General features: G+C 47.1%; 5 protein-coding genes across 5 annotated transcripts; 4 read left to right on the top strand and 1 right to left on the bottom strand.

Annotated features, from left to right (window-relative positions):
• Nucleotides 1-1,551: 1,551 nt before the first annotated feature.
• Nucleotides 1,552-3,026, bottom strand: BJ212DRAFT_1298540 (uncharacterized protein; the record flags this gene model as incomplete). Its single annotated transcript, XM_041332711.1, has 6 exons — nt 1,552-1,863; nt 1,921-2,046; nt 2,102-2,345; nt 2,483-2,550; nt 2,579-2,800; nt 2,904-3,026. 6 exons carry the CDS (start codon nt 3,024-3,026, stop codon nt 1,552-1,554), a joined length of 1,095 nt encoding a protein of 364 aa, XP_041194292.1.
• A 209-nt stretch (nt 3,027-3,235) lies between these two features.
• Nucleotides 3,236-3,930, top strand: BJ212DRAFT_1298539 (uncharacterized protein; the record flags this gene model as incomplete). The annotated part of the gene is made up of 2 exons (XM_041332710.1): nt 3,236-3,511; nt 3,565-3,930. The coding sequence occupies 2 exons, from the start codon at nt 3,236-3,238 to the stop codon at nt 3,928-3,930; spliced, it is 642 nt and encodes a 213-aa protein (XP_041194291.1).
• Nucleotides 3,931-5,441: 1,511 nt separating this feature from the next.
• On the top strand, nt 5,442-8,794 carry BJ212DRAFT_1479436 (uncharacterized protein; the record flags this gene model as incomplete). The annotated part of the gene is made up of 10 exons (XM_041339876.1): nt 5,442-5,468; nt 5,522-6,010; nt 6,060-6,292; nt 6,343-6,583; nt 6,634-6,806; nt 6,873-6,978; nt 7,028-7,429; nt 7,480-7,755; nt 7,807-8,396; nt 8,449-8,794. 10 exons carry the CDS (start codon nt 5,442-5,444, stop codon nt 8,792-8,794), a joined length of 2,883 nt encoding a protein of 960 aa, XP_041194290.1.
• A 645-nt stretch (nt 8,795-9,439) lies between these two features.
• Nucleotides 9,440-10,514, top strand: BJ212DRAFT_1496529 (uncharacterized protein; the record flags this gene model as incomplete). Its single annotated transcript, XM_041341537.1, has 4 exons — nt 9,440-9,640; nt 9,741-9,956; nt 9,998-10,243; nt 10,335-10,514. The coding sequence occupies 4 exons, from the start codon at nt 9,440-9,442 to the stop codon at nt 10,512-10,514; spliced, it is 843 nt and encodes a 280-aa protein (XP_041194289.1).
• A 2,458-nt stretch (nt 10,515-12,972) lies between these two features.
• BJ212DRAFT_1479433 (uncharacterized protein) lies at nt 12,973-13,661 on the top strand (the record flags this gene model as incomplete). Its single annotated transcript, XM_041339875.1, has 3 exons — nt 12,973-13,064; nt 13,114-13,448; nt 13,501-13,661. Coding segments are annotated over 3 exons (588 nt in total), but the record flags the coding sequence as incomplete, so codon positions are not given.
• Between the last annotated feature and the right edge of the window lie 8 nt (nt 13,662-13,669).

The raw sequence follows: 13,669 nt of genomic DNA, 5'->3' as shown, positions 1-13,669 counted from the left end.
AATTAGTCGGCGCACCTTCGTGTCATGTGATTCTTCAATGATATGACTCATATATGGGTTCCCTCCATACTTACTAATTAGGCTCGGCCGAACTTGAATCGACTCCCTGAGGAAGGTGGAAGGTTCTAGAATTGAGTTTTACGTGCAGCGGGTTCAGCGAGTACGTGCACCTTGTGATACGGTAAGATAAAAATCAACTTCGATGAGGTGATGAGACCATTACACTAGACTTTTCCGCAAGTTCTCGAAGTGACTCCGAATTGAACCAAGGCTCACTAACTGCAGCCGAAATCCGGCCCAAAAAGTCCTCTCTTCGATCGATAAACAACTCATCATGTCATGTTCAACATACCCTAGGCTACTACTACTACAAGGAGCACAACATGTGGCTCAGTTCTGAGCCATATCAACTAATTATCTGCAAACGTACCTGATTTCTTCCTGCACGTGGTAACTCCCGTTCCCTCAATGCTCACATATGTTTCCTTTCTTCCCATCCGACTCGGATAGGACTTTGAGCAGTGGCTTCCAGGCTGACTTGTCCGATCTCCCAATACTGCCCCCTCGTTCCTTTCAACTTTGGCGTTTCACCATGACGGCCCCTGTGTCCCTCTGAGTCAGATATACGCCTACCTGTTCGTGCTTTTTGTCATTCTTCGGTGGACTTCTTTCAAAATATTGTTAGATGGTGTTCTTCCTTCCAAAGCTCCTGATATTCTCAGGCTAGCCATCCTGTGACAGGCTACAATTATGAAGCTCCCGCGCAGCGGCAGCCTGTCAAGTGCGCGAGGACCAATTTCATGCATGGAAACTTCCCTTATTTGTTACTGGGTGCCTGTGTCTGATACTATCATCATCCCGGGACTTTGTTTGAATTAAAGTGTGAAAGCTGAGCGTTCTCCCCGTCATACTTCTTACGACTATGATTGTTTATTTAGTATCTACCGCAGACGGTCCACGGTGCTCCATGTTTTTCACAAAATACCTTTGTGTTATCTGTCTTTTGCACGATGTAAGCTACCTAAATCTGACTTCCCTGTGCTAAGTGTTGTCCGCGCTAAAAAGTACTGGACCCTCCAAGTTAAGCTGCTTCTTGTCGTGGTGAGCATGTCGGCTGGCCGAGGTTGAACGAGGCCAAGCTGATATGCTCACTGTGCACCTGTTATAATTAGTGTCCCGTAAGATGCTGAATGATAGTGAACACGATGTTATGTTCGTTCCGTTTTGACCTGTACTAGAGACTGTATGTAGGTCTGTAACTCATGATGCATATGTATCGGGGACTGGCACAGCCGAGCGCCGTTACGATTTAGTAAATGGTCAAACAAGACCGTCATGTGATGATAGATAGCTGATGCTTGTGATTAGGTGCCATAGTATGTCATTCAAATTTCTCCACCAGTTTACCGTGACTGATTCTGAAGCGTGTCACATGAGTAACTACGAACATTGTTTTTGCAACTGAAATTCATCACTAGGCCTCCTTCAATAAATCAGGCCTACTACTGTAACTCTGACAAGTGTGCTATAGGTCGCCAAATAATTAAATAACTACTTGTCCTCAATCACTGCAGGTGTTTTCTTTTGTTGTTCTTCGCCATACTTGACTACGTTGAGAACTGTCTGCCAATCAGTACCTGTTTTCTCCCGCCGGATGCGCTTGATGGTAGCAACTGGAGTATGATCCAGACTCAGAGATAGTAATACGTTCTCCTTGTCACCGTAATGCGGCAGCTTCAAGTTGGCGTCGACCGTCTTGTTGATCTTCCTCTTGCGAATCTGACAGGTAGTACCAGCCGCTGTGCAAGAAGCTTCAAGTTGAGCCCATACTATGACTTTGCAACTTTCCACTGAGTCAGCTTTCTGATTTCATCTGAATCAGCACAACGAAATCCACAGCTGCTACTATTATGCACCTACCATTTTCCGAGTCAGACTCGGAGTCGTGACGGCGGCTGCAGCTCTTTCATTTTCCTTGACTCCCAAACTTGAACGAGAAGCGAGAATAACTTCAATAGTCTCCTGCGACTGCCAGTAAGAGATGTACTACGTGAGTATGAGTCACCGCAAGCGAAGGAACCGCCGGGGAGTGGCCACTTACCTCTTCTTCTTCTTCTTCTTCTTCTTCTTGATACTCAGGTTCCAGGGGCTCCCAGAACGACCCATCCGAGTCTATACCAGGACCAGTACTACTAGTAGTACCATTAGTGGGACCAAGCACTACCACGGATCTAGTAGAAAATTCAGATACGCCAAGTCGGGGACTCGGATCGAGTTGAACATGCACAATTGTATCCCGATTGACCCAAGAGGGTGTGGTCACAGTTGCTGCCGCATCCGAGTCACTGTGACTGGCAGGATGCTCACGGTCATATTTAAACATGTTACCGTTCAAGTCAGCAGTTGTCAGGAAGTTGGGTTGAGGTTAATGTTGACCGGTGAGCTCTTATAGTTGAGCGTATGACTGGCCCGGGTGACGTACAATACAGAACATGACAGCATGTAGTAGGGTCCTGCCAATGGATTCGACGCATAGGCCGCCCAATAGTGCTATGTACATATGCGCAGCCAGGCTCACTGGTAGGTGCTTAGTATAGGGCTCCACTTCAGGAAGATCCATTTGGCAAATATCCAACCAGGCCTTTTTGGAAACACAGATCGATTCCCATTTTTGGTATGTGCTGAGATATCCGATCATATCCGCCTTGTCAAAATAAGTTTGCTCCATTTCCTCCTCAGGCAACTGGCTGTCGAATTTTCGAGCCAGCAGCCCATAATTGTCCGAGGAGTCTGACAAGCACTGGCAGGTGGGAGTCAGTGTAAATGCCAATAATCGAAGAATCAAGTCATTCAGCGAAGTTCCTTTCAAACTCCGATGACATATTTACCAATCGCTTACAGACCGAAAATCCAAATACTTTATCCAAGTACCCACCGTGACCTTTGAACATGTTGCGATTCAGTTTGACTCCATCCTGTAGTGATGACCTTGACGCTAAGCCTTCATCCTGCTTCAGCCGTGGCATGGATGATGACTCGGAGCTCTATGTTCGGCGCTTTGCATCCACACCTCAACAAGTTGAGCCCCCCCAGCGGCTTGGCCATATTTCTGGCAATTCCATTGAGAGCGCTCCCAGCCGCTATTCAAGCTCTCCTCCGAGCTCTCCATCGTCAGCTATATTAGCATCAGGTATTGATGGCTCATAATGTGTCAGTGGTGGATTAACTCATAAAAATGACAGTAGCTACTAGCAGCACCAATGTGTCAGATGCGGAGGACGATAACTTCCCGCTGACACCTCAATCCAAGCAATCCTGCGGCGCATGTTATGTCGCCAACCCTTCTGCTGGGATTGCATCGCCGACTCCAAATCGTTCTCCCAAGATTGACAACACCGACGCTTTCTCTCTTTATCCCACGATCACCTCTTTCGAAGAGCAACATTATTTTGACAGATTTTTAGGCAGACCTGTCAATGACGAGCATTCACTGGAGAAAGTGAGCCAGAGGGTAAGCCATGTTTTGAACCATATACCACAGATCTCAATATGTGTCATTTATAGGTTCAGGATATCTACTCTAGCCATATAGGGCGGCTCAGCGCGGACTCTGTTCGCTGTGCTATTCATTACAAGGAGGCTGTTCGGGAACGCAAACGCATGCGCTGGTACACTGCGCGCTGGGAGGTTGCGGAGGTCCAAAGGCTGCACACCCTCCTTCTCTCCTTGCGTGATGAATCAGAAACAGAGTTTATCATGGCAGATCGAGAATCGCGTTGGCTATTGGACATTCTTATTCAACAACAGACACTGCCTGCTACCACTGCACAGGCGGAATATGCTGCTGCAACCTGCGACAACGACAAGAAATCTTTCCTTCTGGCTGATGCTGAACTCGCCATACTCGCCGATCGTTCTACTGAGCAGTAGCAGCTTGTGAATAATTAGTGCGTACGGCTTTTCCTGATGATGATCCCTAGTCACCATATTTCCAGATATTATTACCCTTTATGCAAGTTATATTGTGTTCACGCAGGAATCGTGGTGGATAAACTGGTGGCTTGTTCTTGATACCATGTACGATTACGCCTCGTCTACCTCGCAAGTTTGAAATAGTATTAGCTAGTACTGTTCTTTGTCTTTCAAGAAATACAACTCTGTATGCTCGATTTCGGATTGGTTCGTCGAGTACCCTGTAGTACATAGCAACGGTGTTCTCGTCCAGTCACGGTCGTACGTGCCAATGATAACACTAGTAGTAAACGACCAGTGACTAGTAACTGTATTACAGGTACCTAGTGACACCCAACTGAAAGTAAGTAGTACTACTATAGCTTCGCCAAAGCTTGTAGTTAGAACTTAGTGCTAACTTCTCGCAGACATTCATGTTAGTACTGAAGGTGTTCCACTGCTAGCCAACCGTTTGCCATGTGCCCCGAAATACTTTCAAGTTGTATCGGACTTTTCTTGCTTTTTTTGATGGTATCTTGCAATGCTCTGGGATGCTCCTGGGAGAGGCCAACAGACAGTCGCGGACTCGGCAGGCATCGCGAAACTTGTCATTTCTATAAGAGAGCAAGCAGCCTTGCGAGTCAGAGGAGACAAGACCGCGTGAAGGCGGTGCTTCTTTCCAACAGTCATTTGGTTCCAACAGCCTCTTCAACAAGCAGCTCCTCAGTGAGTCGCGATAGTTAACTGCCCACTTCGAAAGCTGCTAAAGTTATACTAAACATCAGAGAATCTTGACCACCTGGCATGTGAGGGACCGTCCAAGTCTGAAACCAATTGCACCTCACGGCCTCCTTGGGGCAATCTCTATGGCTCATGGGTCATGTACCAGTGCCTCCTGTCTCGCTGACTCACAATGCACCCTCGACTCAGAGCAGCGACAAATTGATGTAGAGATGGCGAGTGTTTCTGGAACCGTGTTGGAGTATAATCACGAGGATTCAGGTTTGTATCCCTGTGGGCAATCGTCTTCCATATATTTTTAACGAATTACTCGAACCTTTCAGAGGAATTCGCACTCCCAATGAGACGCATTCCTAGATCTCTTGATTGTATTGAATCTTCGCACGATGACCTGAATCATTCTGATAGTGCTGACATCCCATCAGTCCGAACGGCTTCACTACCTGCCCAATCTAGAATCCAACGTGTTCTCTTAACACTAAGGGACACCCTCCAGACCTGCTTCAATTTATTTGGACTATGTCGGCTCTACCCTCGCCGTCCTTCTTTTGAGCCAGACCAATTCATTCCATCTTTGCTACTGGCAAGAATGTCTCCCACAGCTATCCATGAAGCTGATCCAAGCCCTTTGTCAAATGTCTTCGCGCCGCCTTACCCCTTCGCTAACATGACTATCTATTGACTTATCTCCTGGATGAATTCAGGCAGTAGCAGGTTATCTGAAACCAAGGTCTCGCGTCTGGTCAGAGATGTCCTACTGGCAGAAGATTTTGATTGTAAGGACCTCGAGAACTTCTCAGTGAAGCGAAGCTTGTGAGAACTAGACAAGCATGAGAGTGGAAGTAGAGTTAATTTTCCAGACGACTGGATTCAGACTAGTGTCACTATCGACATTCCAACAAAATCAAAGGAGGATGGGTCTCAGCCTTATACCATCCCCGGATTTCATTATCACCCTCTTGTTGAAGTCATACGTGTGGTGTTCGTGGATGCACAGGCGGGAGCATTCCATCTCTTCCTTTTCCAACGGTTATGGAAAGATCCTTTAGATGACCATCAAGAACGAATTTATGATGAGCTGTACACTTCAGATGCCTGGCTGGACGCTCAGGACAGTATTCAGAGGATACCAAAAGAACCTGGGCATTCACTCGAGCGTGTCATCGCGGGTCTCATGTTTTTTTCCGACGCTACTCATTTGGCAAACTTTGGGACTGCGAAGGCCTGGCCGCTCTACCTATATTTTGGTAATCTCACAAAATATGCACAATCATCACCCTTATCAGGGGCATGCCACCTAGTGGGGTTTTTACCCTCAGTGAGTACTCTCTGACATGTCTATAGCGTTGTTGACAGCGCAATGGCAGCTTCCCGACGGTGTTAAAGATGTACTCAGTAGCTTATCTCACATATTGAAGATGGGCATGACGTCCCTTCATGCCCACTGTCGTAGAGAACTGTTTCATTCCTGCTGGGAGATCCTATTGGATGAAGATTTTCTTTCTGCGTACCGCCACGGTATCGTTCTGAAATGTGCTGACAGAGTGGTGTGGAGGGTGTTTCCCCGCATCTTCACGTACTCCGCTGATTATCCTGAAAAGTACGTCCATCTATGGTCTAAAGAACGTCGAATCACTCATAACTCTACAGGGTTTTAATTGCAACTATCAAGGACATGGGCTTATGCCTGTGTCCTCGCTGCTTGACACCCAAAATCTCGTTTAGTTTTCTCGGACTCGCGAGGGACATGAGAAGTCATATAAGCAACCTTCAAGTTTATGTCATGGCCAATGTTGTCAGGGCTTGTGAATTTATCTACGCTGGGGGAAACACGGTAGACGGCGCAAAGGTAGAACATACCCTTGGAGAGGGCTCGTGGATACCTACTCTGGTAAGCGACTTTTTCCCATTTCGTGATCGGCTCTCACCATCTACTCGCAGAACCAATTTGTCGAAAAACTTGGACCTCTAGGCCTTGACCCATTCTGCATGCTCATCGTCGACTTCATGCACGAGTGCGAACTGGGTACCTGGAAGGCCCTGTTCACACATCTTATAAGGCTTCTTTATGCCCTTCCTCAGGGTAGTGAGCTTGTTGCAGCTTTGGACAGCAGGTACGAGGAAATCTTAAGGGGTGCCATTGCTCACTAACAGGTTCACACACCTCCATCCTACTGTAGGTTTCGACAGGTCCCAACCTTTGGTCTTGGCGTAATTCGCAGATTTTCAAATAATACATCTGAGATGAAAAGACTGGCAGCTCGTGATTTTGAAGATATCTTACAGGTCGTGTTACCCGTTTTTTGCATTCGACCCGCTGACAGTCCATCATTAGTGTGCCATTCCAGTCTTCGAAGGGTTGTTCCCCGATGACCATGATGCAATGGTGCAGTCTCTGTTGTATCAATTTGCCAAATGGCATGCGCTTGCCAAGCTCAGGCTTCACTCTGAGTCTACGGTCAATTTTCTCAAAGAAACATTTAAGAAGCTGTTGCAGAAGTTATGGAAGTTTCGAGCCTTTACCTGTGCTGCTTTCAACGCCATCGAATTACCTAAGGAGAAAGCGGCTCGCCAACGCAAAGCTGCTCAACGCTTGGAAGCAAATGGTTCTCTTCCACAATCCAGTGGGCCAAGGACAAAGAAGTTCAATTTAGGTACATATAAGTTTCATGCGATGGGGGACTATGTGAGAACCATCAAGCTCTTTGGGACCACAGATTCCTTCACTACTCAGATTGTATGTACTGTCTACTTTCATATCGCGCTCCTGACATTAGGTTTGACCAGGGAGAGCTCGCTCACAGAGCGTTAAAGGCATTTTATCCGCTCACTAACAAGTTAGACACTCCAGCACAGTTAGCTAAGCACGAGCATAGGCGCCGTGTACTACGGCGTGTGGGAGAGGTTGGTGATTCACCCTCTTCTAGCAGTCAACAACCAGCCCATGCTCCCTCATTGGCGTCCTATGACAACTTGAAGCATCACCATATTGCAACTACTCAGAACAACCCGGTCAACCTATTTTTGTTTCTCCAATCACACGATGGTGATCCAGCCCTTCAGGTGGGAGTATCATTGCATTTTGGAGGCACCTGAGAATTTACCCATTATCAGAATTTTATACCAAAATTAAGGGACCATATCCTATATAGGCTGCGGGAGCTGGAGATTGGTTATTGCGATCACATTTTCACGGACGAGGAATGGAACTCGATCATCATCCCAAACAACACAATCTACTTGGTTCAAACAATGCAAGTACACTACACGACTTATGACTTACGGCGTGAGCACAACACCATTAATCCTAGGACCCATGGGGACGTTATGGTGCTTTCCAGGGAGACAAGGCCTAGTCACCCCTACTGGTATGCTTGTGTATTGGGCATATACCACATGGTTGTATGGATCAACAATGGGGGCCAACCAGTGAAGCGACACCTCGAAGTTCTATGGGTTAGATGGCTGGCAGGCTTGCGAAGCTATAAGTCTGGGATGAAACATGCTCATCTTCCAAAGATAGCATTTGTGGAGGAGTCGGATCGGGATGCTTTCAGGTTCCTCGATCCAGGACAGGTAATCCGAGGGGCACATTTAATTCCTGTGTTCGCCTCAGGACGTGGTGTAAGCTCGCTTCATCACGGAGAGTCGTTGGCACGCCCTGGGGGGGAGCTGGATGATTGGGAGGAGTATTACATTGGGATGTAAGTCCAAGTACCTCTTTCTGTGCGCATCAAGCCTCAAGCTTCGAGTTAGATTCGTGGATCGAGATATGTACATGCGCTATACTCACTTTGGCGTTGGGCATTCTGCCATGCTGCGGAAGATCATTAAAGATTGCCTCGGCTCTCATTTGGTGCACAGCAGTGTTGTAAACGGTGGTAACCAGGGGGATGCTGATGGTGAAGAGACCTGCGAAGGTGAGGGTCATGACAAATGCAACGATGGACAAGAGGGCAGCGATGACTCTGACGAGGACGAGGAAGAATATGACTTGGATGATGAGCTTAGTGATGGGGAGCTGGTCGAGGGAGTCGGGGAGGACAACAGTGAAGAGTATGGAGATGAACTTGACGACAAGCTTTATGGTATCTCCTTCTAGTCTCAAATCTACCCCTACTATGTGCCATTTACTACATTATCAGCCATTTGCTTGAAGTTCAAATTCTTGCACTCAACCATTACAAGTTGTCGCATGGACTAGTATGTTTTCATCTCACCTCTTCTCTCGTCGTTGCTAGTAGTATTGCCGCCTCTGCCAAGACATGACCATCCGAAACGAAAGGCAATCATGGCCCGTGCTACAGCCAATATCGCTGTGCATGACGTCGCTAAAGCGTGGGAATGAGAATATGTTAGAGCCCCATGCATGCCTCCATCTGATCAAGTGACTGGGGAGTCGCCCTTTAGTACCACGGTCGCCTGCATATATGAAAGGCCATATATATCATATCCCACAAACAACGATTGGACTGGTGGAAGACTTGCAAGTCGATCGCCGCATGGAGCAAAATCTTTGATTCAAGCCCTGAAGGCACTGAGGGAGGCCTCGAAGGCAGAAGAGGCTCACAGAGAAGGCCGCAAGGCAATTTGCAAAGCACAATGGCACAACTTCGACGTCTATACACAACGACTCTGTGCCAGGCAGCATGTCTCGCTCTGCACTCACCAGCATTTCTGACGCTAACAGAACGGATGACTTGACATCCATGGCCAAGCTCCAGATTGCCACCAATAGGTGTGTATCATGTCTATTGTGATGGAGGATGCTGATCCAGCTATAGGAATGCAGCGGGAGTGCTTGTTTCAGATGCTGAAAGGCAGGGATATTAAAATTGATTCCTATATGTTATCATTCCATGGTCGTCTGCTCATCATCGAGGGTGCAGAAACCTCCATCAACTATGGACAGCACTATGGTCTATTGGGTGAGAATGAGTCTGGAAAGGTACGCTTTCATATTCCTTCTGTATCTTATCATCTTACACTTTCCCCCTAGTCTATCTTCCTCCTCTCCAGCGCAGAGCGCGACATTGAAATTCCACCAGATTGACATCTACCTCCTCCGTGGTGAGACAGAACCGTCCGATGTCAACGCTGTTGACTTCATCGTGGCCTCCGCTCGCGAAAAGGTCGCTAAACTCGAAAAGCGCATTGAAGATCTCAGCATCGCAGATGATGTTGATGACGCCGCCCTGGAGGCATCTTGGCTTCAGACAGGCTTCCATCCTACAAAAGATAGGAGTGGTGGTTGGCGTATGCACGTGCACTCTTTGTTAAGCCACATCTGCTCCTCCTTGTTGAGCCGACGAACCATTTGGATCTCGGTGCTGTCGTTTGGCTTGAAGAATATTTATCAACATACAACGACGTTCTCGTTATCACCTCGCATCTGCAAGGTTTCATCATCTCAGTCTGTGCTAACGTCATGGATTTGACGACAAAGAACAAGCTCGTCTACTATGCTGGTAACCACACTACCTGTGTGCGCACTAAGCAGAAGAACGAGGTGAATCCGACCGTCAGGAGGAAGAAACAACCCACATCAAAAGTACGTCTATCTCTTTCTCGCAGTTTGCCATTGACTGAATGCTATCAGATTCATCGCTTCCACTGGTACATATGCCAACCTCGTCAAGCAGGCCAAGTCGAAACAAAACATCACCAACAAGATGGAGGTGGTGGGACTCGTCGAAAAAGTTGAGATGCCTCGACCGCTGCGCTTCCACTTCGAGGGTATTCGCAAACTCCCTCCTATCATTGCATTCGACGAAGTCGCCTTCTCATACTCAGGCAATCCTGAAGATTACTTGTACAAATAATTGTATGGAGTACGTCTTTTCTTTCTACCTTGGGTCTTGTCCAGCTCACTCGTATGTAGTATGGACTCTTGTGTAGCCATCCTCGGTGCAAACGGTGCCGGAAAATCGACACTTCTCAACCTCATCACTGATGTCCTACAACCCTCTCGAGGCACTACTTCCAAGCATACTGCGCTCAAACTCGCCAAGTACAGCCAACACAGCGCGGACCAGATATCACACAACAAGAGTCCGATTGAGTCCCTCCTCTTGCTTTTCCATGAGAAGCACCCCGAGAAGGACAGTTGTGGCGTGAAGGCAGCAACTACGACTTCATAAAATTTGTATGTGGGGAGTATTTGGTGTTACATTGTATCGTGCATGTGTCCAGTATGGGCAGCCACTTAACTTCATTCTCAGCCTCTTGGAACTTCCATCCCTCTTCATGCGTACGGTCTGATACTCGTAAGCCCGTTCAGAATTTTATAGTTTTAACCCGGCTTACCTAGAAGCACTAACGCGCACCTCTGAGTCCCAGGAGACACTCCAATTCCTCTATCTCCATCTCGAAAATCCGGCACTCTCTCGCAATCCACAGCACCATCATCGCGCGCATTTCATCTGACCAGACCGGAGGCAGCAGATAGGGTTGAAATGGTAAGTTGGGGTTGTAGAGTTGTTGACGCACGCGGTTTCGTGCGGCTGCCCATGTAATATACATCAGTTCCTTCAACAAGGTCAGTGTTGTGGCTCACTGATGAATGCGTCACTCACCACCTGCCTTCCGGACATCATGAACGTCACGTTCCAAGGCCTCAGTGCGAGTTGCAAAAGGTGTCCGGGAATCTGTCGAATATCGGTGAGTAGCAAATGGTTTTTTTTAATCCTCGACGTACCTGGTGATCTCAGTCTTGGTCTTGGTCTCCATTTTGGTTTCTGACTCCTCCATCAACATCAGAATTGTTATTCATACTGGTACTAGAGTAGTAGATATGAAAATCCAATTCAGATTGATCACCCTCGTCGAATGTTGAGTTAGCGCGTTTGAGAGAAATGTCCTGATTTGGGCAAAATATGTCTCTGGCATTTACCGGAATAGTATATGTCACGTTGGATCAACAAAACTTGAGCATCCATGGTATAATGGTTGAATGTCGCGTATCCCGAATTTATTTACCAGGAAGCTCCTGAGTTCAATTCCTCTGACAGTTATTATTTGGTCTGTTTCTTTTTGTGTCTCTAACGCAGAACATTTACTACTCAAATGCCAAAACTATTGGAGGAATGCATTTAGTCGCCAACACCGACACCTGGTTGAAAGGCGTAGTCTATCGAAAAGTCATAAATAACCTTATAGTTGAAACATAACGAAAGAAAAATAAGTACACTCAGAAAACGTATGCACTTCACGCTACTGGCCCTTACAGGCAGCAATGGTACATTGTCACAACATTGTCACAAACTCGCGTGTTAATCTAGATTTGGTGACCAATGTGAACACCACGTTCCACGAGAAAGTCTTGTATAGACATATAATTCACATCATAAATATTGAAGAATGAGAATGTTCAAAAAGGGAGACACACTTACGCTACCATCTCTTGCCGGCCGTCACGCTACGACGTCACAACCTTATCATCAACTCCTCGCGATAATCTAGATTTGCAGACATTAATGGCTATGTACCAACAACTCAGATTTATCGCAGTAGACATAGCAATATTTACCTAGAGCAAAATTGTATCCTTCTATAGTTCTCACGGCTACAATATCACGGACTCATGAATTCACTGATGGAGGACTTCGAGGAACGGGGCCACACAGAGGGATGAAGAAGGCGATTTTTGATTGTTTTTTGCTTCTCGTGGCTATTCTAAACACACCTAGCTACTTAGAATAAGAAAAAACGCATTTTTGAGATTTTTGGTAACCTGGGTCAGAGTCCGGACAAAATTCAGCCCTCAGGTGAACCCAGGACGGCATCCGGACAAAAATCCCCAAAACGTGTCCGGACAAGTTTGGGCCTCAGCCGACCTGGGTTCTAAAGGGGTTCTCATGGGTCCTCCAACAGATCGTGTCTGCTTTTTACGGCAACCTGGTTGATATTCAGGGATATTGGACTGCATGCGCGCTACGGTGACATTGCACAAGGCTGTGAAATCGTTGTGAGACAAGATTCCGCTGGAACAGCGGATTGATTTTATATTCTATAGGGAGGTTCACGCACAACTTGTTACAAAATTTGCTACACGCACCTGTGCTTTGATTACTTGCAATTGAGCGACTTGTCAACATTTTTGTGGTAGTCGAGAAGTATTTTTGGGGTGAACCGTTTTGACATGACACTTTTTGGGAAATGCCGCCGGAGCCGGAGCCAACATTTTTGCGTTGTCGAATTCACTCGAGCCGTCAGATCAGACTTCTACCTCCTGGTCCGACGACCACATTGTATGCAGCAAGCTGCACCATCCTGCTCGAAATGGCGGACTCGCAAGTCGTTTGCGGCATACTTGATGAGATGACTAGTAGTATGACATCAGTGCGAGAGTCGATGCAATCCCTCAAACAAAAGTAAAAGTTTGTACCCATGACGGTGCAGCTCTTATTGACATTGCTCTAGATTAACAACTGCAAATGAGATGGATATGAAGGACGGAATCTCATTGCTTTCACTCAAACACCATCTGCTTCTGTCGTACTTGCAGTCGCTTGTCCTCCTCTCTGCACGCCGAGCAACTGGAGACTCGTTAACAGAGAGAACACCAACCAGTTCCCCCTTCAGTACAGTCGATCGAGAGGCACGGGGCTCTGGCGCTGGCGATCTGGTTGACTCTATGATAGAGGGTCGCGTTGTACTTGAAAAAATAAAAGTCCTGGAAAGCAGGATGCGATACCAGATCGAAAAGCTAGTCAGAGTTGCTGAAGAAGTACCTTCTGGCAAAGATGTGGTCGAAGGTGTGTTTTTTTTACGCTGTAATAGCAATTCCTTGCCGATATGCCCTATCAGATCCTCTCGCCTTCCGTCCAAATCCCCAAAATCTCGTCGACGATGAGCAGCACTCCGACGAGGACCAAGACGCCCGTTCAGATGTTGAAGACCCCGATGGAATATACCGCCCTCCCAAGCTCGCACCCATGCCCTACACGCGGAAGCCGCAACCGACAAGCGTTCTAAA

The sequence above is a fragment of the Suillus subaureus genome, assembly GCF_016647635.1.
Source record: "Suillus subaureus strain MN1 chromosome Unknown BJ212scaffold_11, whole genome shotgun sequence".
Lineage (NCBI taxonomy): Eukaryota > Fungi > Basidiomycota > Agaricomycetes > Boletales > Suillaceae > Suillus > Suillus subaureus.
Note: the sequence above shows the minus strand (reverse complement) of the source record. Positions and strands in the feature narration are given on the sequence as shown.